Here is a 27,374-nt window from a genome sequence, read left to right on the forward strand (position 1 = left end):
TTTCATAACTGCTTAAAAGAAGTCAAGAAAATCCAAGACAGAATTTTAAAAAAGTGAACCCCTAAACCAAAAGTTTGGAACTTTAGTTGATTTAGTTAAGTCTAAATAATGAACACTGCTAAAAAATTCAGTTACTAAAAATAAGTATAAAAGTATCATAATAGCAGCAGCGTTTCTGTCAAAATCCAATTTTAAATTGAGCTTTAGATACATAAAGACCAAATAATATTATATATATGGAGCCAGAAAAAAAAATAGATAGCCTTTCATTAAAGAAATTTTTATCTACTATTAGGCAAATATATTTTTGGCTGATAAATAATACCCACTTTGTGATCTCTGTCTTGATAATATCTAGTCGATCACTTTAAAGCCTGATATAGTCTCATAAAAAGAGGGACTTTTATTTCAGGAAAACAATTTGCACATAACTGAGTAAGTCTTCCCTGTGAAAATTTTTTCTGGGAGCTGCACAAACCCATAGTTATAACAAAAAGCAGCCTGTAGAGATCTGAACAGCATGAAATCATTCTTACAGGTTTTGGCTACGCCTGTTAGGGCATCACTGAAGCCTGTTGAGTACGAAGCAAATACTTTAACACTGTACTCCGTTCCACTGAAGAGATTGAGAATGAGAATGGTATTAATATCATCCCCTACAAAGGTCTCCAGCGCAGGACCAGGAACTGCAAAAAGTGAAATAAATTAGAAAATCATTTGCTCGTCCACTGAATTAGATACATCCAAAAATTGTGCTCCTAAAGTTACTGCTATTTTTTGGCCCCATTTTTTTTATCATACACAAAAACAAAGACATTCTCCTCAATCCTTGCATGTATAGAAAACACAACACACTTGGGAAATTCAGCAGTGGGATTCATTAAGGCAGAGCTAGACACTGGCATCTGTTAAGACCCTTTTGTTCTGCTTCACCCAGTTACTACTGCTCTAAATAGGCAGCCAAAGATCTCCTCAGTCTGATGGTGTGCCAGGACCAACAGGGGGCACAGCAGATGCCAGCCAGCAATACAGTCTCTCGGGGGTTCTTGTACAACAGCATCATTTAATACTGTGCAAAAATGATAATGAAAATAGAAAAGAATAAAACTTTCCCAAATCAGAATAGCAAACAGCTCCTTTGTCATCTCCCTTAGTTGTTCTGGATACACTTCAGAAGCCAGGCAGCAGTATTGTCTTTGGACAGTGTTTTAGTCCCTTAATGGTCACATATTTGTGTTTTGCTCTCAATAGAGGACCCTGCTTTTCTAAAGAAATCTGAGGGAATTTGGCTGCCTTATCTAGCTGCAATGTGCAGGTGGGCAAAGGATGCAGCACACACAAAATGGGCAATGAATAAAATGTCAAGTGTTTGGGAAGAAACAAAAACTTGGTATTGTGAGGGGAAGGAAGTTGAAGAATAGAACACAGAAGAGAGGAACAGGAAGAGAGCAAAGATAGTCTCTGAAAAAAATAGTCATGGTAAAATGACATAAGATTGAAAGACTTGGGATTGATCAGCCTTAAGATGGGAAGATATTAGGAAAGACACTTCCACAGTGACTTCTAGTAAAAAACTAGAAGAGATGCATAGAGCAGTTTTAAAATCTCTGTCCTTGGAGATATTACAAACTCCACTGGATAAAGTTCAGCAAACCTGTTCCAAGCTGGCACTGTTTTGTTCAGGGAGTTGGACCAGACGATCTACAAAGATCTCCCCTAACCTGCATCATTCTGTGACTATGAAACTTTCATATCCAAAACTCAAGACACCTAAGTAAATGGCACTTTCAAGGCTGTACCTGTAACTGATAGATTTAAGTACAAAATTCAGCAAAAGGTGACGTCAAGACCTTGTACAGTCAGAAGCAACCACCAAAAAAAATCAGTTTAAGAACTCACTGTTGATAGGTTTGTAGACAACTCTGTAACCCATTGTTGTTGATGGTGGGGCATCCCAACTGATGCGTAATCTGTTGTACCATTCATCTGAGACACGCAAATTTCTAGGAGCAGACAGGGGTACTAAAAGGAAACCAAACTGGACTTTTACAAGTTTATCTCATACAAGCACATACAGAAAAATCAAGACATGGAAAAAAAAAAGTGATACCCAGTACTCTCAGATTTACAGGTAAAATTACCAGGGTGAAACCGTTAATCAAAGTCATCCTTTGAATTACCTCAATGGATTAATTACAAACTTGGATCAATAATGATTTTTTAAATTAATTACAAACTTTGTCAGTACATTTAAAAAAAATTATTTTTTTGGTAAAAATGTAAAATAGAGATAATTATATATTGCATAGTTTCTTCCAATCCAAGTGCACTAAAGTTTTTAATGCATAAATCATGCTCTTTTGAACACTTAATCGCATCAAATGGAATCAAAGGAATGATTTATAACTGATTTAAGTCTCTGCACAAATAGCACTTCAATTTAGGCAGAAATTATGTAAATTAGGAGAATAATTCAATAAAATTATACTATCATGACTAGTAGTGCATAATGAGATGGTTTTTTCAATATCCAGTAGAGAGGAAACTAAAACTACATCTGAGTAATCGTTTGGTACTTGGTCAGATCTCTAGAAATAATGCAATCATTTTTATAAGAACTTCAGCAGCATTTCTAATGACCTTCAGGAAATAATGATCTCACACAAAAGAAAATCTAACCGTACAATTGTTGGTTTGATATCATCTCAGCAGGCATTGTTTATTTTCTGTATCAGTTTGCTTGTCCTTGATGGGTTAGTTATCAAGGACTTACCAGCTTTATTACTCAAAAGGTTTCTGCAAACTCACAGTATTTGAATATAAAATATAACTTGCTAGTTAGAAGAAATCCATTGTTTATAAATCAATCAACTGAGATTTATATAATGTTCAAGTTCTATAAATCATGCAAAATAAGCCCACATTTATACTAAAATACATTACTACAGCCAAGGAAAAAAGGCAACAAGAGCAAGCTTTTTTTCATGCATATCCTGGCCAAAGACAAGCAGAAAGTTTGTACTTACAAGTTTTGCCAGGAGCTGAGACACTGACTCCTTCCCCATCGGCATAGATCGGAGTTATGGTAACTTTGTATTCTGTATCAGGCAGCAGAGGGTGAAGCAGAAGAGTATTTTGTCTCCCAGGCACCATTACCTGAAGGGTCAGAAAAAGCAGAAACAACCAAACTTAATGACTGGAGCCAAAAAGCTTTTTTATCTTACATCATCTCTGACACTTCATTCCACTAGCATTGCTGTATACTTGCGTTTTCAAATATTCTTGATGTTCTACAGTAAAATAAAATAATTACATTATCCATCCTTTTAACAGATCTACTGTTGTACCCAACCAAAATATAAAGGAGAATGTGCCTATGTGATAATACCATTTTATATTAAACCTATGAGCCACTACAACTCCATAAACCATATACTACATGGATAGTTAGTACTGCAACAATTTTACTGCACAGACAAAATATATCCTCTATTTTTATTTATTCTATGACATTTCTAGATTTTCTGAAGCTATGTACATTAATAAAGGTTGATTGTTATGTTCTTTGGAGACAGAAAATTCTCCTTCCCTGGAAGGAAGGAAAATCAGTTCATGAGATTGGGAAGCACTGAACTGAGCAAGCAGGAATAAAACACGTTTGTCTCATCTTCATCTCAGCTTCATGGGAACAAGCAAATGAAGGCAGATATCTAGGAGTAGGAATACATCCCACAAGTACAAGAGGATCGCAAACTGCTGTGAAATATGGAAGATCTGCAACAGAAGTCCAACCAGAAAACCTGGTAGAAGTAGAGAAGCTGTAGAAATTCCTCCAGGCAGTTTTTGGTGTTCTAGAGTAAATGTTTCAACTCACTGAATTAAGCACAGTAAAAGGTTTCCCCATAAGCAGCTACTTCTAAAACTCTTCAATAGATTATAGTATTTAGCCAGAGCCTCAAAAACTAGTGTCACAATACTGGTGGTAGAGGTGCCAAGCAAAGCCTTGCAATCGCTTAAATTGTCAGTAAAATTTTAATCTCAGAAGACTCCAAAGCCTGAGCGGGAGCCAACTGAGTGGGAGCACCTGGAGTGGGCATGATAAAAAAGAGAAACTAGTCCTGTGTTTCCTGCACCAACACCTGTGCTCTGAAGTGATGCTGTTGGAAGTGACAGTGAATTCACAGTGAAGTGTGAATCTATCCCCTGAGCCAGCAACTGCACATATTTGGCAAGAAGTTGAGAGAACCTTAAACCCATTAATCTCAGGGGGAAAAAGCAGAAACTAAGTCTATAAAAGTATTTTGCTGTTTCAAAGAAGACTGATGCATGTGATGATGGCAAAGTTTTGAAGCACATACACGAGAAAAGAAAGGTCTCACCAGTTTCAACACTCCAGGATACATTCAAACTACATCTAGTTTTGGCAAGTGATACAAAGAAGGAAATTTATCTAGTTCACACAGGTGTTGAGATTTGTCCAAGAAGTGCTTCATTCTTTGATCAAAACTGGACTTAAACCATCTAAATACATATGCATAAAAGATTCCCATGTCCCTCTTCCATATGTAAACTCAAAAAATACAAACCAAGTTTCTGAAAAAAAGCCCCAACTTTTTTGGTTTTTTAGGGTAGAGGATGCAAGCATTGAGAACTCTCTCCTTTCCACATGTGCAAATCAGAGACCTCCTGCAGACCAATACAGTTTTCAGCAGTGAGAAACACTTTTGGCTTTAAAGAAGAGAAAAAATTTGATCTTTCCAGTATGTACAGCACACCCAAGAACATACATGCAATTTAGGGCTTGACCTTTCTGTATTCTATTACATTTTCTAGTCCCTGATTTTCAGCCAATTGCATAAAGAATTATAAAACTTATTAATATTTTTATGGAAAGGGAGGCGTAACTGAAACTTATATCACTGAAATCAGAGCCAAAAAACTTAAGCATTCACCACAGAACCGTCACGCTATAGTACATTTAAGCCCAAATTCCACAAAACCTTTGGGTTCTGCTTAAAATATGTACTTAAACATATAAGGAGTCCCCTAAAAACTGAACATCTGTGTTGTTTTATTGACATCTGTGTTGCACCTCTCAGGTGCTTGAAGCCACATGATAAAATACATTCCTACCATTTAAAGTGTGCTTAATTTTAAGTATAATCTTACATAATTCCTTATTCAGTAAAGTATTTAGGCATGTGATTAATTTCAAAGATGAAACAGGGTTAACCTGTTTGCTGAATGGTGACCAAAGATAATAAGACTTGGGAGTGTACTTAAAATTAAATATTTTGTAGAATTAGAGCCAAGTACCTACCCAATCATACAGTTATATAATTTTCTTTAATGAGGTTTTCAATCAGGTCTAATATCCTTCTGATAGCCACAATTTGAATACCTTTCCGACAGTTTTAATTTAATTTTAAATAACAGTCATTGAATACTGGAACAGAATGACATTTATACCATCCAACTGAACTCGAGAGCTGAAACAGTAAATCTGAGATCTGAATTTCAGAAATTTTGGGTTATTCTCAGAAGAACAGTACAATTTGTGCCATTACACTGTGCAAGTTTTCCACCATATTATATACTATACTAACATATAGTCAAGGTAAATTCATAAAGCATGTTTCCCAGTCCAAAGGGACACCACTGCATTGAAAACTCATTTTCAGATTATAGTTGAAAGATGGCTAAAAAGTAAGAAAATACCCTTGAAAAATATACAGCTTAATCTTTTAAATGTATCTACATAGAGCCATCCCAAAATTTTATAACTTAGTTTTAGTGGAAACCAAGCACTGCAAAACTAATATTTCCCCAATTTAAAAATATTTTAAAGAGGCACTTGGTCTCACAGAATTCGGAAAGTATCTGAAAATTTGTGAAATCTTAAAATAATACAGCTAGGGTTTCTTGTTGGTTTGTTTGTTTGTGGTTTTGTTTGTTTGTTTGTTTGTTTCCTATATGCTCAAAAGAGTACCTGCAGGAATCTTCATTCTTTCAAATATTTTCCAAAGTCAAGATGACCAGAAGCTTTTTCTGTGCAGGACAACTTCAATTTTGACCATCACATGGTATTAGAAAAAGAGCAAATATTCTTAGGCGCTTAGGTTAAAAAGCAAATATTCTTAGGCGCTTCTAGTTGACATGCTCAGGTCAACTAGAAGTATGAAAACTCTGCATTTGAACTTTAATTACATTGCTTTAGCATAATATAAGACACTTCAGGAAGGAGTAAAACTGCTGAAGGAAAACCAAAATTACTTAGGACTGTCCTGTACAAATATTTAAGTGTCACTTAAACAAGAGAGAAAAAGGCCTAGGAATAAAAAATAAAATTAAACATAAAACGATAAAAAAACAAACTTGGACAAATTTAAAAAATACAGGAAAAAGAGGACAGCCATCCTGTCTTTTAACTGTGACATCATTAACCATCTGTGTGACTGGGCCCTGATCTTACATTTGACTGCTGTTGCCTGCAGTGCAGCAGGTGCTATACAATTAGAACTTTGAAGTTCAATCTCACAGTAATACCAAACACAGATCCTTTACTAATTGCAACAAAAGTGTCATATAAGAAGAGATCATGTCTTAGCAATTATTAAACAAGCTTATGAAGGCAATTACAAAAGCCATACAGACCATTCTTACCGCTTCCTCAGAACGGTCACCCTTCGCAGTGAGATAGGTCACTCTGAACTGCTGGACACTATAATCTGAAATGTCCCACGTCACCCTCAGACTTGAGGTTGTTTCATCATCTATAACAAGGTTTCTGATTCCTGTTCGAAAAACTAAGTCCAAAAATATTTAATTAATATTTTCTCAACTCTATTTTTAGATTTGAAATAATTTAGATATTGTGCTAATTATCAACGAGTAGCTGCAAGCTCTGCTGCAGTCATGGTGGGTCTGCAGGTCCTTCATGGGGCAAACCCATATACTTCAGTCATACTTGGGTTTAATAACATAAAAATTGTAAGCACTTATTCAAATAATAGTTATTCCATACTGCCATTAACATATATTATCCCATCTGCTTTGTTTATCTTACTCGGATTATGGAGCTTTAGAATAATCAAAACTACAACGCTTCAGAAGATAAATAATCCAGAAACATTATTCCTTAAAAGTCAGTCTAATTCCAGGGAAAAGAAACAGAACATCCAAAACTAAATAAAATTCTGAAGAGTTCCCAAGCTCATATTTATAAAGGGGAAGATAAATTCTATCTTAATTTTCCAAATTAATCTGTGTACTCCTACATAATACCACTGGTATCATTCAGAGTCCCTACACTGTGTGATGGGTTGGCTCCTCATCCACACATGGCAGGTGCAGGAAGTTGTCCACACACAGAAGGGTGAAGTGGTGTCCCTTCCCATCAGAAACTGGGGTTATCAGCTCCTCAGCAGTATCACAGCTCTCTGCCCCCAGACCTAGTAGTGCCTGTGGGGAGCCTCAGTGCTGCGCACTCAGCATTTAAACTGCTGGCAGTTGCTCTGCTTACCTGCTGTGGTGGGCTCAGAGGTTGTGGCACTGGTAGTAGTCGCTGTGGAAGGCATTCTGGTAGAATTTGCAACTGAAAAACAGTACTCAGCTCACTAACAATTCAACAAGACATGGAAGTCACAGTATTTTTCTTGTGTTTCTAACTATGACAATGAAACTATTTGCTCACACATACAAGTATTCCCCACGCTTCAGGCATTTCAGAGACTACAAGGGAATTATTCATTTAGATTACTTTAGGCCCATATATTTGCAGGATTAGCACTTAGATCTACAGATAAGACATAATTATAAACTCTACAATTAAGTAACAATGCATATATATTTTCCTAGATTTCTGGTTGAACTTCCACCTTGACCATTTACTAAGGTTGTCAGATTAATTAAATTGAAAGTTTTTTCAGAGTGTTTTATTTCTGTCCAAGTAAAAAACAGAAAGTACACTCAGCAACACTGGGCAACATTAGCATAATTTCAATGGGTAAGGGCTCTTGCTTAATAGAAGGTTCAAGATTAGGCCTGCTATTAAGTTACTAAAAATCAAATAAATTTTTGAACTTATACATAAGAAATACAGCCGTTTACTTAACCAAGTCATTATCCATAAAAAGAGAATAGAACAATCTTCCTGAAATACTGGCCACTGTTTTGATTATAAACCACAAAATACACTGTACATGTCTGTCAAATTTTATCTTTGTTACTGTCATATTAATGTCACAGGATGCCTATGTAAGCTGTTTTGGACCATTATTTCAGGCAAGAGCGAATTCACCAGTGAGTATAAATTACATAAATAAAAAAAGTAAAAAATTACATAAATAAAAAAAGTAAAAAAATACTGAAAATTCCAAACATCTTAAGTGAACTTCCTGTAAATTATTTACTTTAAAACACTTAACACAAATCTCTTCCAAAATCTGATATATCTTCTCATAAGGAACCTTGTTCAAAGACTAAATATTGAAATGTGGGATGGAACAATATCTACCCAGTTCCAAAGGTTATTAATACCACAGGTCAGACAGAGAGCCAAACCACCATTTTGATTCAAAGCCATCTCCACATAATATTAAACAAGAAAAGCAAAAAATACAGTCAGCAAAGCCCTGGTGCTAAACCACCACATTCTTCAATATTATAGCTACCCAAAGCTAACCATATTTTATATATAAGTTATAAGCATCAAATCTAAATCACTTAAACATCTTTAAAAATTACAATCAAGAGTTTGTCTTACATGTAGCTCCCAGAACAGCAACAACTTCACTTTCAGTTTCATCATCAAAAACTGCCAGCAAAGAAACTTCATATTCTGTGTCAGGCAACAAACCCTCTATAACGTGACTGTCTGCATCTCCATTTATGACAACCTAAGTAACACAGCAAGATTAAAGAACATCAGTTCTGCATTTGATTAATTTACATTAACTGACTACAATGAAAGAAGGAAAATTAATTCTCCTTTAAAATAAATTATATCTACACTCAGATCTGCCCAAAAAAATTATTAGCCATATTGAAATAAAAAGTATCACAGAGTACATCTGGGAAAAAAACACTCAAGAATATTTTAAATGTATAGTCTCATGCTTTCACCCACAACTAACTAATTGCTAAAGCTGAACATATGCTTTTTTTTTGAAAAATTACTACAATTCAAAACAGTTATCAATTAAAGCAATATAAAAAGGTAGATTAACTTTCATTCACATTCATACCATTCAAGCACTGTTATGACAAATGCATTCAGCATCTCCACAGCCTTACAAAATGTTTCTATACCAGAACTGTAATCCCAGTTATGATTCCACATTTCTGAATGCAACTTGAAAGAATATCTGCTGCAGATTTGGGGATTAGGAGAGATGCCCTGATGAGAAGTTTGCTATATGGTGTGAAGTGTTAAATAGTAATTTTCCTTATTTCTACCTTTGACAGCAGCAGAAGATTACATGTGCAATGTTAACTGTAAGCAGAAAGTACCACTTCAGATTTTTTTGTGTTTCATTTATTTTATTGGAAGATATCAACAGATGGGGAGGAGCTGGAGAGCAAGGGAGTATAAAGCAGAGTGCTTTAGGAGCCTGAGCAGTAATTCTGGAGAAATGGGCTGACCAGTTTTGGGAATAGTTTTTAGGTTATGCAGACAGATACTACAGTAAAACAGCCTTTTTCTAGGTTAACACTGCCAAGTTTTTAAAGGTGGTCACTATATACACAACATCAAAGTTAGATTTATAACGAAAATCAAACAATAGATATGTGCTGCAATCTACCGCAGTGGTTAGCAGAAACAGTGAATCCCACTTCATTCTTTTAACTACCACAGGAGATTTCCTGAGTTGGTCCTGGGGAAAAGGGACCCATAACACAATTTGAGATCAGACCTTCTGAACTCAAATACAAAAATCAAAAGCAGAAAGAAATGAGTTGGGGCCATGCCTTCTACAACTATCAAGTAATGAATCAGGCATCCCATGCTGCGCACTTTCTGGCACAGATTTTCTCAGGAAAATTTCAGGAACAAGCTTTGAGTGAAATTAGCTGTATACTAAGTAGATACAGGCAATGCCTTCCTTTTCAACTCCCCAGAGCCTCTAGTTGTGTATCAAATATTTATAAAATATCTATACATTGTTACTGTCTCACACTTAATTTTGGCATACTTTCTGAAGCATCACCCTCCACTCCCTGCCAATGTAGCTCACAAAAAACCATCACAAAGTGCTGAACTTTCAAGTGGGCAGGACAAAAACCAGAAAAAAGCACACAAGTATAGCAGCATGCATTCTCTACTGTAAAGGTCACTCTTAAATTTATTCTGGCTTTTTAGTGCTAACACCCCACTGAACCCTCCTTACCCATCAGCAGTGTGGGTGAAGTGAACTGAGAGGTGTGTAATTCACCACCACCCCCTGACCCCACTCAGCTAATTGGCAAGTTGGGTCTTGGAATAAAGACAGAGGGAGTGCATGTTGTTTCTCTGCATGACTGATCACTTAGCTGGGAAAGAAGCTTAAAGAGGGAACAGCCCGGAGGTATTGTGCTATCCTGGACCTGACCCCATTAGAGAGGTCATGCAAGGAGAACAAGAAGGCAGCTTGGGCGTTTTTAATATTTCAACATGCTAAAATATTAGGGCCTCCAGCAGTTCATAGTGAATACAATGAAGAAGTGGAACCTTAGCAGTTCAAATATTTCTTAATAATTTATTCTCACACTCGAAGAACACAGATACCTTGAATTTCACTTTAAAAAGCACATGTCTTAAAGGGGTTCACTGGCAGCTACTCACTGGAACTTAAATAGAAACAAATCAGTTCATCTACTGCAGAACAAAGTGCTAGAGAACGACCTATGTCCACTCACTCATCTGCCAACTCCTTCTTTTCCCTGCTCAATCCTCTAATTTCTTTCTTTCTTGCATGAATACCTCTCACTAGGTAAAAGGGAGGAAAGAATTAGGCTAAGTTAAATTTACAGAAAAAAATGACACATAATCTAAGCTAAATCGACTGCTTTCTGCCCTAATGGATGACAAAACAATGCATGAAACCTAGGGCCAGGTGGGAAATGTCATCTTTCCCCCGAGTTCTGTACCCAGATAAACAGTTTGCAGATGTGGCCTCTTCTCACATTGTTGATGCCAAGAGAGCAAGATGTATGAGAGTCATCAAATACTGAGAATTACAAAAGAAGCCAAAATGATGAGTAAATAAAGAAGAAAAGGGAAAGAGGAAATGAAGCAGACTATGAAAATTGGGAAAGTGAGAGAAAGTGTCTGTCTTTTTCTATTTGGAAAAAGATAATAAAAAAGGAAAAGCTAAAGGGATGAAAAATCATTTAAAAATTCCATCTGATGAAAAGGGCACTATGGATGAGACACACAAGGGCTTAAAGCAAAAGATACAGCATGAGGGGGAAAAAAGAGACAGAACTGTAAAAGAGGAATAAAGGAACAATATAATAAATTTACTGTCTGTAAACTTTTTCCTTTGTAACATTACATAACTAAGGCTTCACAGGCAACTTTACTGTGGCAAGCACATTAGAAAAATTTTGAGCTTTATGCTACTCTTGCTCAGCTACTGCCACCATTTTTACAGCAAAGTGAAGAATATGAACGTCTGAAAACTGAAGTGACATCAAACAACAATGCTAGTTCTGTGGCAGTTGGCACATTACAGATAAGACTGATCATTCACAAAAGATCTCTTATTTCCTCACTTCCTCTTCAAAACGAAACTGGAATATTGGTTTGATTTTTGTTTAGAGAGCTTTGCAGAGGGGCAGATTTCTCTGTAAATCAGCTGGACATATTTAAATGGCAAAAGTTGCGGCACAGGTGTCATTAGAATGGAATTCGCTCTTCCTTTTCACCCCCTCAGAAAATTAAGGCAATTTACCTCTTCGGATTCCCCCCCATCCAAAGGAATCCATGCCAATCTGTAAAAAGCAATATTTGATGAGGTGGGCTTCCAGCTGACCCTAAAACTATCTGTTGATGCTTCATCAATTTCCAAATGCTGGGGAGCTGGAACTCTTTCTGCAAAATATTAGACAAAAGAAAAGTGTGAGTAAATTATTCTCTGAGACTTCCATAGATGGCAATGTTAGACACATACCATTTTACTTGCAGTTTGTTAAAAAGAGTATAACATGAGAGGTAGGCAACAAAGGCACTAGAGAATTCTTTACACACTTACTTGTACTTAGGGAAGTGGGTCTGTAGTTTGGGAAGGGGAGTAGACTCTGCCTATTCTAACTGGACAAACCTCCTTGTCCTCTCTTCACTGATGGAGCTGCATTCAACCCTCAGTCCCTCAGTCCCTCTCCTTTGCTCAGAGCTCTATGCACCATGCTCTTTCCTTCCATCTCAAAGCAAAGTCCCAATCTCTGCCCTTTTTGGACTCTGTGTCTATTTCCATTTGCACTTTGCATGTGAGTATCAACCTCTGTTCCATACCTACCTTGTTCCTTCCTCTTTCACCTCATCTTTCCTCCCTCAAAGTCTTTCTCTTCCCATTGTTGTGTTGGAAAGCATTAATATGTGTCATCAGCTGTTTGTTTGATGCAGAACTACAGTTACAGAAACTATAACTATGCTACACAAACTACAGGAACCTTAAATGCCTTATATTTTCTCCTTTTGATGTAGTTCATCTGTATGTATATAAGGTTCTACCCTTTAGTGCCTAAATAGTTCACTGGTTAAACATATGATTCAAAACTCCTTAAACTTCAGCTGGAGATACAAATGCCATCACACTGAATAACGCTTCAGAATGCTGTGGAGATGTTTTCATGATGTCAAGAGATTACTCATGTGAGTAAAGAGGCAATTGACTCCACAATAAGGGAGCAAAGAAGCCAAAAACACCAATGAAAATAACAGAAAGTATTCCATATATCTGAATTCACAGCCAGAGACACTTGCTGTAACTAATCTTACTTTCCAATAACGTAAGAGAGTATAAAATTTCTTCTTGGAAAGCCTTCAAAAGCTCGGCAATACTTACTCGTGGTAAAGCTGCCAGTAAGCGGTTCAGATTGTCCTTCATCATACAGGGAGAAAATTGCAACAGTATACTCTGTAAGGGGTGCCAAACTTTTCAGAGTATGGGTTGAAACACGACCAACTTCCACCTAGAGAAAGCATAACTTGCAATAGATATTGACCACACAATACATTATCAGTGTCTGAAATTCTGCTGGGTAATAATCATACAGAAAGAGAATGTCATGTAATCAGTAGAGAAATTCTGTGAAACTATTAGCAACTCAGGGCCATAAGAGCTGACAAAATCAGTTAAAATAGACAAACTACAGAAAAGGAAAATTTTGCTTATGACAAATCATGGAAAAGGAAAATTCAGACTTGGTAGCCTAACTCTAGCTAGCATCAGCACTGATGACTTTTTGAGCTATTAAATCCAATCCCTTATCATGGACAAAGACTGCATAAACCGTGACGTTTAACATTTGCCAAGAGACAACATGACAGTTACACCTGGTCTTTCTCCAGGATGCAGTTAACTGACTCTGCCAGGGACATAAAACTCAAAGCTGTATAAACAGCTTATCAGTCCAACTATGCAGTGTCATGTAGCTCAGCACCACAGAGGAAGTTCTACCAATGCCGAGCAAACAAAAAAATGCCACCTGCTCTTTGAACAGACGCAAAGGAAAAGTGAACTGAACATTCACTTGCAATAAAAAGCATAAGTATCGGGAGCCTGAGATGTTCAAATACCACTGTGAGGAGTACAATCAGGCATATTATCTATATTAAGGGTAATCAATAGGAAGAGGTCAAATGATTTCTAATTTAAGTTTTAAGGGACCTAGAAGACACAAAAGACACAAAACATTGCACTGGTATGCTCCCTTCCAAAGCTGGCAACTGTTTCTTCAGGTTCAATACAAACATTCCATCTCATATGGATGAAAGGCCAGATATGTCCCAAAAGAAACATAATCACAGATAACTACTATTAAAGACTTTTTTTTTTTTGAGGCCTAAGTTATCCGTGACAACTTATTTTGTAAGGGATCTGGACTGTTTTCATAATCAAATCCACTCTTTAAACTTTCTGTATTTTTTCAGATTTCTGCATTAATATTTCTGTATTAATCATTCCACCACATTTTTCATTGTATCACAGAATTTATGCTGCTAAAAGGTATTATAAAACACCTTCAATAACAAGTCATAACTAAATACTGCATAAGCAAATTATTAAATGCAAGAGTGTAAGTTAGAACAACTTGGTATCATCTAAGCACTCTGTTCAAGCCAAATCCTTTTTCTAGGAAGAGAGTTTTCAATATATAATTAGAGCAATAAATGTTAAGGAAATGTGATGAAGCCTTCAGTCTTTTTGAATAAGCTTGAGTCCATGACATGATACATCAAAAGACTTATCATCTGAACTGAACCAAGAATAAATATTTGCATACCATACATTTAGTCAAGATCATGCTCGTACAGACCATTGTTCACTTGAGTAGTTTCCTTCAGTAGTGCCCCAGCAAATGACTGTTCTGATATGTAAGAAGTTCAGAGTACTGTCCCCCACAAACACATATATCCAATACCAACAAACTCTTCTTTGCACCAAGATGCAGAATTCTCTAGCGAATCTTTTTTTACAGCTTGCAAGCTTGTAATTTTTGTTTATAAACATTATCCTTAATAATCACAGAAGTTTGGGGAGGTTTGAGATTGGTTAAGGAAAAAGAGGTGCTAATAATTTACCTCATTGGTTTCTGTTCCATCTGTTTTAACATACATGATGCGATAGCCATTTACATTTTTGGAAGCAGGATCCCATGTTAGCTTAGCACTACTGTGTCCAACGTCAGAAAATCTCAAATTTGCTGGTGGACTTAGAGGCACTTGAAATGAAAAGAGATAAAACCATGAAAGTGATTCCAAGTTTTAGCTATGTCTTGAAAATAAATAATATATTTTCCATTCAAAAGTTTTTATCACTAATATTTCTATTAAAAGACCTACATCAACAGAGATATAAAAGTACTTAAAGGCAGGTAAAATGGCTTAGCTCTTCATTGGCACAGAACTTTCAGTTTTGCTAAATGCATCTCAATTAATACTGAAAAACAAAGAAATTATGCAATTGTTCATTGCAGATATCACAGCAAGACCTAGCTTACACAAAGCTTGCAATAAATTTGTGTTAGTATTTGTGAATTAAGTTAATTCAACTAGATCTTTATCCTATTTGCATTTGTTTTTTATGTGTATCCCAGCAAAAATATTTCTTGGCCATAGTATATTGGCAAAAAACTTTCTGAATCCTAAAAGTTCCTGACATAAAAGTAAGTTTATGTAAGTATAACTAGCTCAGAAGATTTCCAAACATGCTATTTTTTTACCTTTACTTGATCTTTTCTCTTTTACTACAGAAAGAAGCTGTTTCCTAACAGCAACCCCAGTCAAAGCCATATTTATCTACTATTTATTCCTGGACTGTCATGGGCTGAAGGAAAATGAGGTCATGCAAGAGAAAGTCTCAGATTTCACCCACTTTTCTGTCACACCACAGAAAGCAATTTGTGCTGTCTGTTACTCTCAGCAGTAGGTTCTGTATTAGCCCAACATCTGCTACTTTCCTCTGAATTGTGAAACCTCTCCCTATCCATCCTGCCTTCACACACACACTCCAATCCATGTGGACAGATAAATATCAGCACTTCAGAAGCTGCTTCCCTCACACAAGAACACATGGGAAAAAGCACAGATTTTAAACCCCTCATATATTATGTGGGATCTTTAGCTGTGTATCAATTCAGAATCTGCAACCAGCCGAGGAACAGTCAACTTGGCTCTGAGAATAGAGAAGACGGGAACACATTGGAATTGTACTAAATGGGTTTGCCACACATTCTGGCATTCAGTATATTCCCCTGAGTCTAGTGAAGGGAGTATCACGTGCTGGCTTTCCTTTCTACTTTCTGTCAGTTGTAGAATGCATTTCACTCCACCATCCAGGTCATACAACAAAATGCTTCAGTCTCAGCTCTTTTCTGGAACCAATCTCCTGACGACATTGCTCTCAATCAGACAGGCAGTCCTGTAAATATCACTTACGTGATATTTACAGTGAGTCTTGGATGAATCCTGGCCCCAAAATGAAATTACGCCCCAGAAGGAGCTTGATGATCATGTCTCTGTTTGGCATGGAGAAAGGTTTTGCTACAGTAACCAAGATGATACAGTGTGCAGAATATTATTTACTAAATACAGATTATCAGATACTACATGTAATACTACAGCAAATTTGGCAGATCACTCTTCAGGCAGATATAAACTCCAGGAAAAAAATACTAAGAAGCCTATTCAGAAGTTGTAAGCCAGAAATAACCATTGAAAGAAAAAAAAAAAACTAAAAAAAAAAAAAAAAAGTAGCTTAAATCAGAATACGGACAGTGAAGATATTAGTGTTGAACACTGACAGGTGTGATCACTAAGAGCTTTCTTCCTCCTAGATTGCCTCGCTGCCTGATCCATCAAAGTCTGTTAGCAGAGAGCTTTATTGAATAGCTGTATATGAAAGAATCAATCTTTTTTCATATTACAGTGATAAAGACCAGAGATGGCTGCATTGTGTCAGTCTAAAAATAAATGAAGATTGCAGAGTAGTTAGGGTTTCTTTTTTATTCTGGTCTGGTAGCAGCAGTAATATGATGGGCTGACTAATATATGTTACTAGCTTCTGTGATCAGACAGCGGCCAGGAAACTTCAGTTTGTGCCAAAGTATCTGGAATTTGTATGTGATCTTCCATCCAATGTGTTAGTCAGGTTTAGTGTTGTGCAGTCTCCAAGATCATATGGTATGAAGTGAATTCAGACTGGCACAGTCATAAACTACATAAACTACTGTTTAGGAGAAATGAAAACCAGATATTGGTCAGATATCAACCAAAAGCCAGAGTGGGGGGTGCAGGCAGGGAGGCGTGTGTGAGACAAGGAGTGCGACACAAAGAGAAGGAGAAAGGGACAGAGCCAAAAATTCGATCTTCCAGCAGGGAATCCTCTACACTCATTTCAAGTCCACAAACATGCCCAGGTTGCAGTAATTCACTATTGACACTTGTCTGTCTACAAATGACCTACTAGAGAAGACCTGGCAAACACCATTCCTAGAGCTCCTTCCCCTATTGCTTGCTGATCTTACAAACAATTGCTCTGGGCTTTCCTTTTCTTAGCATTCACATGCCCGAACTTCTCTCACCTATTAAATGCAAGTCACTTTCACATTGCCCAAGTCACTCATGCCAGGAGTACAAAACAAGAGGATGCACTCACTCCACTGCTGGGAGCAACACTGAATGCAGTCCCAGAAATAGCCCAGCAGCACCACAATCACTTATTTTTAAATCCTTTGTCTTCCAAACGCTGAGGCTTTTTAGGGAGTTGACATAAAGGGCTGTGTACAGACTGCAGGGGACAGAATTTAGCTGGCAAAATTCTTGCTGCTTATTAAAAACACATCATCTATCATGAACGCACAGGCACTTTCCAACCCTTTCTTAACCAGATGTTGGGCAGCAGGGGTTGGACAGAAATCTTGTTTTTGCTTCTTTTCTGTCTGTACTACTACTGAGCCAGAGCAATGACTTTCTCCTTCTGAGCAGGCTCCCCCACACACCTGGTTCTCTAGCTACAGGAGGCTAAACAGAGCAATCTCAATTTAGAGCCAATCAATTTAGAGCTATGTGATGACCTTCAATCACCGTCGGCAAGTTTGGAAAATTAAGCATTCACTCAGAGAAACTGAAGTACAGTTAAGAGCCCAATGGACTATTCAAATCAGATTTTAAAATCAAATGCCTGGTCTAATATGTTCAGAGACTGTTTGGAAGGTCTATTAACACTGAACTGATAGATATATAGATATGTGCTACCTACATGTAGTTTCTTGTCCTGTAAGGGGATCACTGGCTTCTTCTCCGAACATGGCATAAACTGTGACTGTATATTCTGTATTTGGCAACAGTCCATCCAGTTCAAGATCTGTTGAGGCCTCCCCAATTTTTATCTAAAAACCCCATGACAAAAAAGACACATTATTTCTGAAACAGTTCATAATAGGGAAGAATACTAATTACACACTTGAAATTAGATATGTGATCAAATGCTCTGCTGAGCGTTTGTCTGATACTGTGTCTGCAGTACTTTGCTCAAGATTTGGGGATATTGCACAATAATTGAAACATCAAAATTGTCAAAAAGCCAAACACATAGGTAAGAGGGCTTTAAAAGTCACTACTCATACTAGCAATAACGAAATTGCTAGTTCTCCAGAACTAAGGCCTTTTCATTTCCAGCTACCTTTTGTTTCATCTTCGGTCACAGATCTGAAAATCACATGAAATCACTGGAGGAGCTGATTTCCATTCCCACTGAGGTTCAGATTTGTTGCTGTTTGAGGTGTGCATCATTTTCCTTCTCCACCTTTCACAGAGGGCCATATGGACTGACTATATTTATTTCTTTAAGGTAAAGCTTAGGCCTCCTGAACCACCTAGTTCTCAGGGAGGCCCCATTTTTAACAGAATACAGTGCTCACAGCCACTCATTTATCAGACAGCACAAGTCTATACCAGCTTTCAGTAGCTTCCTGCACTGAAAGCTCACATGCCCCTGCATGCTTTTGAGTGTTTCTGCTTGAACGCAGATGTTGTACATAACCTTAATTATACATACAGAAACTTGAGCATAAAAACTTTAAAATCCTAGATCAGAAGTTAAGTTGGAACTATGCTAGCAACTTTAGAAAAGTCTATTGGTTTTACTATTTTAGTGACAAAAGACTAGACTTTGCCCTGTCCCACCTTCTTTTCCTTCTAAATAATGTGTTCTAAAATCACTTTTGATGGAAGGCATTATTTTTAAATTTAAAAGTAAAGGCTGAACAGAACTAAAAGAAAAAAACAATGAACGTCAGACCTACAAATGGTATTTACATTTAAAGGCCCTGATGAGAACAAAGGCTAAAGTTCATATTCTTCAGATAGCACACTTAGAAAATATCTTAGTTTTACTTTATTTTCTTTCTTCCTTTGAGTGTTAGTCTTATACAATGATAACAGTATCATCTCATACATAATTTCAAAAGGGTCACTTAAATTCAGTTGAAGTTGTTGCATTTTTATGACAACGACATATAAAAATAACCAACTGGCACTTGCACTTTATTCATAGTCTGTAACATATACAGTACTTGATGTAGTCATGGAAAAAACTGCAAAGTATTTGCCGATCAAGTTGGAGGTTAAAGGACACTAGTTTATTCTTTAAAAGACTGATTTTTTTAATAACTGCTATACAAATGAAAGCACAATACATCACCTCTTTCTCATCTGCTGCCAATCCTTCTGTGAGGGGAGCATATAGGATCATGTAACCTGTGGCACCCGCTACTCCGTTCCACTTCACTCTCATGCTGCTCTGCGACACATCGTACAACTGCAGATCCGATGCCATTGGCAAGGCGACTACAGTGGAACAAGAGAGAGTCAATTCAGTTGTCTCACTTGAACAACCAGCTATTATTCAGAGTTTATTTTACCCCAGGAAACACAAAGGAATACAGCTATCTCCACGCATGGAAGTACTGTCTGTATGCTACAGCTATGAAGAGATGATTGGTACATAAGAGATCGCAGAACTAGACAAACAAGGAAATTATGACCTAAACCAATTCTAATGCCAGGGAAGAGATATGCCTTAGAAAGCATTTCAGCTATTTGTCCTAAATGGCTCTGAATACTTCGAGTAGGAGGATTGCTGTTCTTTGAGCACCAAATTGCACCAATTGCTCTGTTCTGATCTCACTCTTCCTTCTCCCTGATCTGAAGGAGGATTACCAATCACTGTTGAAGAATATACAGGGTTGCTATTAGGAACCAGTAGTATTTTTAAGGGATGGCTCTTGCTGGGAATAGTTCCCAAGCCAGAGCATGGGTGTGACAGCCACGAGGTACAAAACCCTGGAGAAAATCCGGGATGAGCACATTGCACATGTCAAAATATTTAGACTATAAACTGTTGCATGTTTAAGGCCTGGACTGTCCAAACTGGCTCCAAGGCCTGTGTCAGTGGGATAATGCAAATGTGGGCAAGATCATCCATTGCAAATCATGGTGAATAATAACCTGGCAAGTGAGAGCAGGCTGAGTGAAATTCAACCAATATTAGGAGGTTTACTTGTGAATTTAAGGCGCTGATACAGAACAGAACACCAGTCTGGGTTCCTGAATATTTATTTGCATTTCTGTAACTCTTTAGAGTAGCATTTTGCACTTCCCTGTTGTCCTCACTTTCTTCCTCTCACAAAATAACATCCCAAGGTCTCTTAACTGCTGTTACACCATTTAGAGATCCCACCAAAATATCCAGTCACTGGAGAGATATGAGGGAACTTTGACTTCTCTTTTGGAACTTCTAAGTCCCTAAAATGACTGAAAGGGTCTGAAAAAAACAGAGGGCTATTGCTAACTGATATCAAGCCTTTAATATTAGGAACTAAGAGAGACCATAATAAGCAGGATGTTAAACTGCTATTAAGCTCTTCTTTGTATACTTCTGAAGAATCTGATCTGCAAACAAAGATTCAGCAACAAATTCTAACTACAATCACAGAGCTTCACTAATCTCCTTGTCCAAACAAAAACTGCACCCTGTCTAGCTGATTTCTCCAAGAAATAGTTTATCCCTTATACTGTGTTCAACAAGCTCTAACAGAGCTCTTAACTCCCCATGTACAACACCAAGCTAGCCTCTTGTTCATTGAGGCCATTCACTCAGTCTGTAAGTGGTGGCAGAACTTCAACCTACATCTCTCTTTAGGTTTCTACTTCCAGGTTACCCATCTACACTTCCAAACCTTTAATAACCTACCTCCATCCTATTTAAATCCTTGTTCTTGTGTTGATTTATATTCCTATGAATTCTCACAACTCCTCTCATTACAGGGAGAAACTGCCCATGAATATTTTCAAGTGTACTTCAGACTCTTTGCTCAGAGCTCCATTCAGATCTCTGATACTTACAGCAAGAAACTACATGTTGAGATATCCTGAAGGCACTTGGTTCCACAGTGTCTCATTCCTACTCAAACTGCCCCAGAATCAGAGACAGAGTATCCATCACCTGTACTTTTCCTTATTTTAATTCTAAAAATCCATAAGAAAAATATTTCCTAACTTGTGACTTGTATTTTATCTCTCAACAAGAACTGGAAGATATCCTGGCAATAGATATATTAGATACTATATCTAGATAATAATAGATTAATGAAGAGGTGACTGGAAATAAAACATGGTATTTTCTACTGGAATTTTCAGCTGAGGAGTTCAGAATCTCAAATATGAATATCTAGTAGATAATGCTGGTTTAGTTTATTCCAATTGTTTTTAGTCAGTTTAATTTATCCATGTTATTAGAATAAACTATACCAGGTAAAATATATATTTGCAGCAAAATTAAAATGTGAATGGATTTCATATTTATTTCAAGTTAGAAGCAATCCTTAAAGTCACAAAACATTCTAATTATCTGTACATTATGCATATACATACATCTGTTTAGATACCCGTAAACCATTTTCAGTGTTCTATATGAACACAAATGCAATTGGTGACTACTTTCATCTGTCAGTATCTCACACAAAGGCAGGAATGTAAAGTACAATTTTCCATAATTCTCCATTAGGATAGTAAAAAATACTTCAAAATTGCAGATATTTTAGCTTGTGGAGTGATTAATACTTGTACATGTCAGACTATTACTTCCAACACACTATCAAAGACAGATGTATAAATTGCTTGATGCTGCATGACCCTGGGGTGTGATTTGATCACATCTCAGAAAGTCAGCAGGACTGGGCTCCGTCAGAACTTGACTGGGTGACTTCAAAGGAATTCCAGGTGCAGTACAAAACAATCCTGTTGGCTCAGTATGTGACTGCTCCCTCTGCCTCAATAAATTAAACAGGTCCTAACATTGTGTTGTGGGGTGTAATATGGCTGGAGATGACATCTTGGGAGACTGAGACCAATTGAGAAGTCTCAAATAATTTTATATTATTATGTTTTATTTTCAGGTCATGAAGATCTGCACTGACACAGAATCAAATAACCATTTAGTATGAAAGTCACCTCTGGAGATCATCTGGTCTAACTAACTTTCCTGTTCAGTCAGAGTCAGCTAAAGCAGGTTGCTCAGAACCTTTTCTAGTTGGGTTTTAAATATCTCCAGAGATGCAGACTCCACAGCCTCTCTGGACAACCTATCCCACTGTTTGACCACCATCACAATAAAACTGTATATTCTCCTGTTCAAATTTAATTTCATGAGTTTTTAATTTGTGCTTATTGGCTCTTGTCCTATTAGTGGGCATCACTGAGAAGCATCTGGCTCACTCTTCTTCATTCCCTTGCATCAGGGATTTTGACATAATTGGTGAGATCACCTGGGCCTTCTCTTCCCAAACTGAACAGTCCAGCTGTGTCAGACTCTTCTCCTACAAAAGATGTGCCTATCCCTTAATCATTGTGGACTTTCACTGGAGTCACTACAGTAAGTCCACACGTTTCTTGCACTGGGGAACACAGCACAAGACCCAGCATCCAGCTATGGTCTCCTCAGTGCTGAGCAGAGGGCAAGAATGACCTCCCCCAACCTGCTGACAATCATTTTCTAATGAAAATGATTCATTTTCAATCATGATCCAGAAGCCTTCTTTGTGACAAGGGTGCTTTGCTGATTCACAGTCAACTTGTTGTTTACCATGACCCCAGGTCCTTCTCTGAAGAACTGCCTTCCAGCTGGTCATCCCTCCGCGTGTACTGACACATGGGGTTGTTGCTCCCCAGGGCAGGACTTTGCACTTCCCTTTGTTGAACTACATAAGGCTAAATTTGTTTTCCTCTTCACATCGCTTGCCAGATTCATCTCCAAGTTGGCCCCGGCTTTCCTACACTTATCCCTGCAAGATCAGACAGCAACTCTGTATTTCTGTGTCATCTGCCTATTCTTCCATCTCTTATAAACTTCCTTTTATGTCTGAGCTCTGTTAAGAGTTTCTTGATTATCCATGCTGGTCTCCAGTCACCTTTGGTTGATTACCTACTTGTTAGTAGGGACCTTTCTTGACCTTGTAGGATGCGATCTTTGGGTATCAAGCTGCTCATCTGGATCCCTCTTCTCTCCAGGGCCATATCCCTTCAGCTTCTTCCCAGCACATCTCTGAAGACACTAAAGACTGCTATCCTGAAATCCAGAATTGTGGTCCTCCTTTTTAAACTCCTCCCTCCTCTTAGAATCCTGAATTCTACCATCTCATGATCATTACAGTCAAGGCTACCTGTGACTTTAACATCCTCCTCCCCACATCAATTCTTCCTTGTTTCTAAGTACCAGCTACAGCAGAGCACCTTCCCTTGCTGGCATCTTGACCAATTGTGTCAGGAAGTTGTTGTCAAAGCACTCTAGAAGTCTTGTAGATTGCTTTAGCCCTGTGCTGATCTTCCAGCAGGTATCAGCTATTAATACATCCCATATGGACATAAGTCCACATATGGACTTCCAGTCTCCTAGTCTGAACTCTAAAGTTCCTCTTTACTTCCCTCTCTAGTATCTGTAATATTTTCTAAAAAAAGTAACTGCATTTTGTATACAAATACCCGAAACTGTAAATATTGTCTTACAATATCCCAAATCACCATTTTACAGACAGAAAATAATTGAATCATTGATGAAGAAACGCACAGAAATCTTTGAAAATCTTTGGAAATCACATGCAGGTATTTCTGGTCCCACCTAATCCTCCCCTCACAAGATCATCTTCAGCCACAAACCTACTTCATAAAGTTTGGTTCCACACCCAACACATAGGAATGTTCCAATTTAGGGTTCAATACAATTGACTTCCAAGTTCATCCCAGAGATAAAAACTTTCTCAGTGTTTAAATATTCACAGAGAATCTGGACTTAGGAACTTAGCCCAGAATTAATTCAAACTAAAATTAATTTAAAGCAAATGCACTAAAATAAGCTAAATTGAAAAAGACTCCCTTCTGTATTTCTTTTTCAAAAAGACTAACACTTACACAGTTTGATAAAATGCAGACAATCAAATCTGCAACAAAGATGCTAAAGATACTTACGTGTAGTTTCTGTTCCACGGAGGCCCTCACTAGCAGCATTTGAGTATATGGCAAATACAGCTATCTGGTATTCAGTTAAAGACATCAGGTTTTTCAGAACTGCTGTTGATACGCTTCCATCTACCACAACCTGTTTAAAAGAAAATTTCACTAAATATGCATTAAGCAAACTAACCATATTATCCTCAAATCAATCAATTCCTCTTTCAGGCAATTTTTACATTGGCATTTCTAGTAAAAAGGAAAAAAGGAGACAAAATATAATCTTAGTTCAATCCCTTTGCTCTTTGCCATTCCACTCAATTTTATAAGCTGTCAGATAAAGTGAGAAACTTGTTCCACTGCATTTTTCCCTGTCTCCAAAATGCTCAAGTCCTACTCAAATAATCACCTCTCTCCAAATTTTGCATGACAAATTGTAAGTGTCCCAAAATGTACACACATATCATCTTCTCTTATGAATAATTATTTTCTTAGAACTGAAAATCTGCCTTGCCATCAACTCCTACCTCTTCTGTTCTTGTAAACAGATGGGTGCAGCAGGAAACTACAGAACTGGTTTAAGTAACTGTACGTGTAAGAAAAATGTGGAGATTTTACCCCATCCCCTGAAAGTGCTTATTTTTACACTTTATTCCTTTACTTTACATCGTAGACAGAAAAGCAGCCTAGTTACTACCTAACCTTCGTCACCATCCAGTGTGATCAATCTCCTTTCTGTAGTGGGCTTCAGAGCCCACACAAGGAATTTCAGGGTAGATTTAAAATAAGACCATGGATCTCCTGTCTGGTTACTTGCTGCTGTTGCATTAAAAATTTCTGGGAAGCTTTTCCTCCTGTTACCTCTTCCGGTGGTCCTCCTCGAGTGGGATAGTACACAACCCTGTATTTTTCCACTTTGCCTGGTGCATGGGTCCAGCTAACCCGGAATCCTCTAGCTGTTACCTCTGATGTGACCAAATCCGAAGGAGCCCCAAGTGAAGCAATTGTTCCTAGGTTAGAGACAACAAAATTTTTTTATTCCCTTCTGCGTAATGATTATTTGGTTTGTTGTATTTGCTGAAGCTCTAAAGATCACTCCTCATCAGTAGTGTGGCTACTACACACTCACTTAGGTTATTTTCAAGGAAACAAATAAGTCATAATGAGTACTGCACATGGAGTTTCACCGGGCCTAAGCTTCCCCGGTCTTTCATAAACCTTTAAATGAAAAAGACAAAACACAAAACTAAGCCTTCCTGTCCTTCCTCACATTACTTTATCAAAACCCTTCTTTCTGTTTTGTTTTTTTTGTTCTAGGTTGCTTTCTTCCCAGTTATGAAAAACATAGAAGTACGTATGTGATCTTGTGATCTCCTGTGCTCCTCTGAGGATGGAATCTGATATGCTGTCTGTCAGCCAACTGAAGAGATGCAGTGAACAGTCATCTTCTCTGGCAATAATTCCTTTCCACAAAGATGTCTCATCTCTCTATGGTTTTTTCATCCTCTCCCTCTCAATTTCTCAACTGACTACTCCCTCTACAACACAGAGCTAGTGTTCTATATTTCTTCCAGTTTTCAGGTGAATAAAAGAGCAAAAAGATGGAATGAAGCCTTACTAACACACACTTCTTCATAGCACAGGTAGAAATATCCGTGAAAGACAGACTTCCTTACTGATATATATTTCCAGCTTACTGAAAAATCACTCAGCATTTCTCTGATATTAAGGAATCAGAAACCAAGAATACAAACAAAATCCACTGGAGCCTTTCAGAAAGAATTTCCTCACGTAGAACTGTTTCTCTGGCAAATTGCAACATTTTTGCATAGCCGTTTCTTTTGTTCAGAAAAGCAAAAAAACCTGTAGTCAGTGGAAACTTTTTCATGTAAGAACAATTTTCTTCACCACCATCTTTTCTTGTGTGCTGAAATATATTTTTTGTGTGTTAAAAAAGAGAAAAAAAGCTGTCATCAGGAAGGGACAAAGCAATCTAAATAGTTGAAACTTCTGAAAACTTATGAGATAATAAAAACAGTAAGTTAGGAGATGGAAAGCACAGTACAAATGTAACAATTCCATGTGCAGCTGTTAAACTAATTTATCCCCAGAACTGTGTATAATAAAAAGAATTTCCTTACCCACCACTTTGAAATAATTACAGCAGAATGAATTTTTGTATTTTTTGGTACTACCAAATACCATAATATTTACCACTATCAAAGACAGAGAGTAAAAGATCACAGATATCAAAGCAAGAATAAAACGTACCTAGGAAGATAACTTCCCTGACAATGTACCTTCTTGCAAGCAACAGAATATACAGCATGACTTAAGAGCCAGAAGCCAGCCTAGAACTTAGACTTGTAGCTCTAAGTTCATCGTAAGTTACGTTACGTTTTGTTTCTTATTCACCTTTGATTTCCTTTTCCTGTTCCTCTACTCGTGAGCACACTGTTCTGGTAAGACCTTCAACAATGGTATGCATGAAGTTAAAGTCAGCCACGTTGTAGACGTGTGTGCTGTCAGGTTCAGAAGCAATTTCTTTGAGTTCATTTATATCCGCATTCTTTACACCTTTTATCGGAAAGAAAAATGAAAATATTCGCAATGAAAAAGAAAAAATCTTGTATACACAGGGATTGTTAATAAAAACTTATTAATATCCAGTTCTATTCATTTTAATGACCAACTGCAGATTGTTCTGTTGTTAAGATGTTAATTCAAGACTTCCATTTCTGCCAGCACAAGTGGCATCTTTTCAGCTGTCTCCTGATAATGTAGCATCCATATATACTGCTAAATTCCAATTATAGCAGCAATGAATTGGAGAACGTATTAAAATATATAAATTAACAATGATACTTACTTGATACAGACAGAAAAGAACAGTTCTTTAAATTAGAGAGCAACAGATACAAATACACCAGGGTATAATGGGACACAATATATGGATATGGCAGAATACACACCAATAGCAAACAGCTCAATGCCAGCATCTCGGAGGTTTTTAGCAGGAGGGATAACATCATCTTGGGACTTCCCATCAGTGATCAGTATCCCAATTTTAGATACTCCAGGTCTTGCACCTGCTTCTGGTTTAAAGCTGTTTTCCAAAATGTAAGTTAAGGCAAGACCTAAAACAGAAAATATTTTTAAAGACTTC

General features: G+C 37.3%; 1 protein-coding gene across 3 annotated transcripts in view; it reads right to left on the bottom strand.

Annotated features, from left to right (window-relative positions):
• The window catches only part of COL14A1 (collagen type XIV alpha 1 chain), a 115,385-nt gene that overhangs the window by 50,724 nt on the left and 37,287 nt on the right, over positions 1–27,374 (bottom strand). For 2 of the 3 annotated variants that reach the window (XM_064645870.1, XM_064645852.1), the window contains exons 8-22: positions 27,181–27,345; positions 26,624–26,785; positions 25,070–25,218; positions 24,227–24,356; positions 19,407–19,552; positions 17,964–18,093; positions 14,786–14,925; positions 13,047–13,173; positions 11,934–12,073; positions 8,765–8,897; positions 7,523–7,594; positions 6,655–6,806; positions 3,027–3,156; positions 1,900–2,022; positions 537–686 (exon numbers count right to left, since the gene is read on the bottom strand). In XM_064645870.1, the coding sequence (XP_064501940.1) occupies positions 537–686; positions 1,900–2,022; positions 3,027–3,156; positions 6,655–6,806; positions 7,523–7,594; positions 8,765–8,897; positions 11,934–12,073; positions 13,047–13,173; positions 14,786–14,925; positions 17,964–18,093; positions 19,407–19,552; positions 24,227–24,356; positions 25,070–25,218; positions 26,624–26,785; positions 27,181–27,345 (2,049 nt within the window). The remainder of the gene's footprint in view (positions 1–536; positions 687–1,899; positions 2,023–3,026; positions 3,157–6,654; positions 6,807–7,522; positions 7,595–8,764; positions 8,898–11,933; positions 12,074–13,046; positions 13,174–14,785; positions 14,926–17,963; positions 18,094–19,406; positions 19,553–24,226; positions 24,357–25,069; positions 25,219–26,623; positions 26,786–27,180; positions 27,346–27,374) is intronic. The other variant, XM_064645862.1, reaches the window with a different exon arrangement.

This window comes from Pseudopipra pipra, chromosome 1 (genome assembly GCF_036250125.1).
Source record: "Pseudopipra pipra isolate bDixPip1 chromosome 1, bDixPip1.hap1, whole genome shotgun sequence".
Classification (NCBI taxonomy): Eukaryota; Metazoa; Chordata; class Aves; order Passeriformes; family Pipridae; genus Pseudopipra; species Pseudopipra pipra.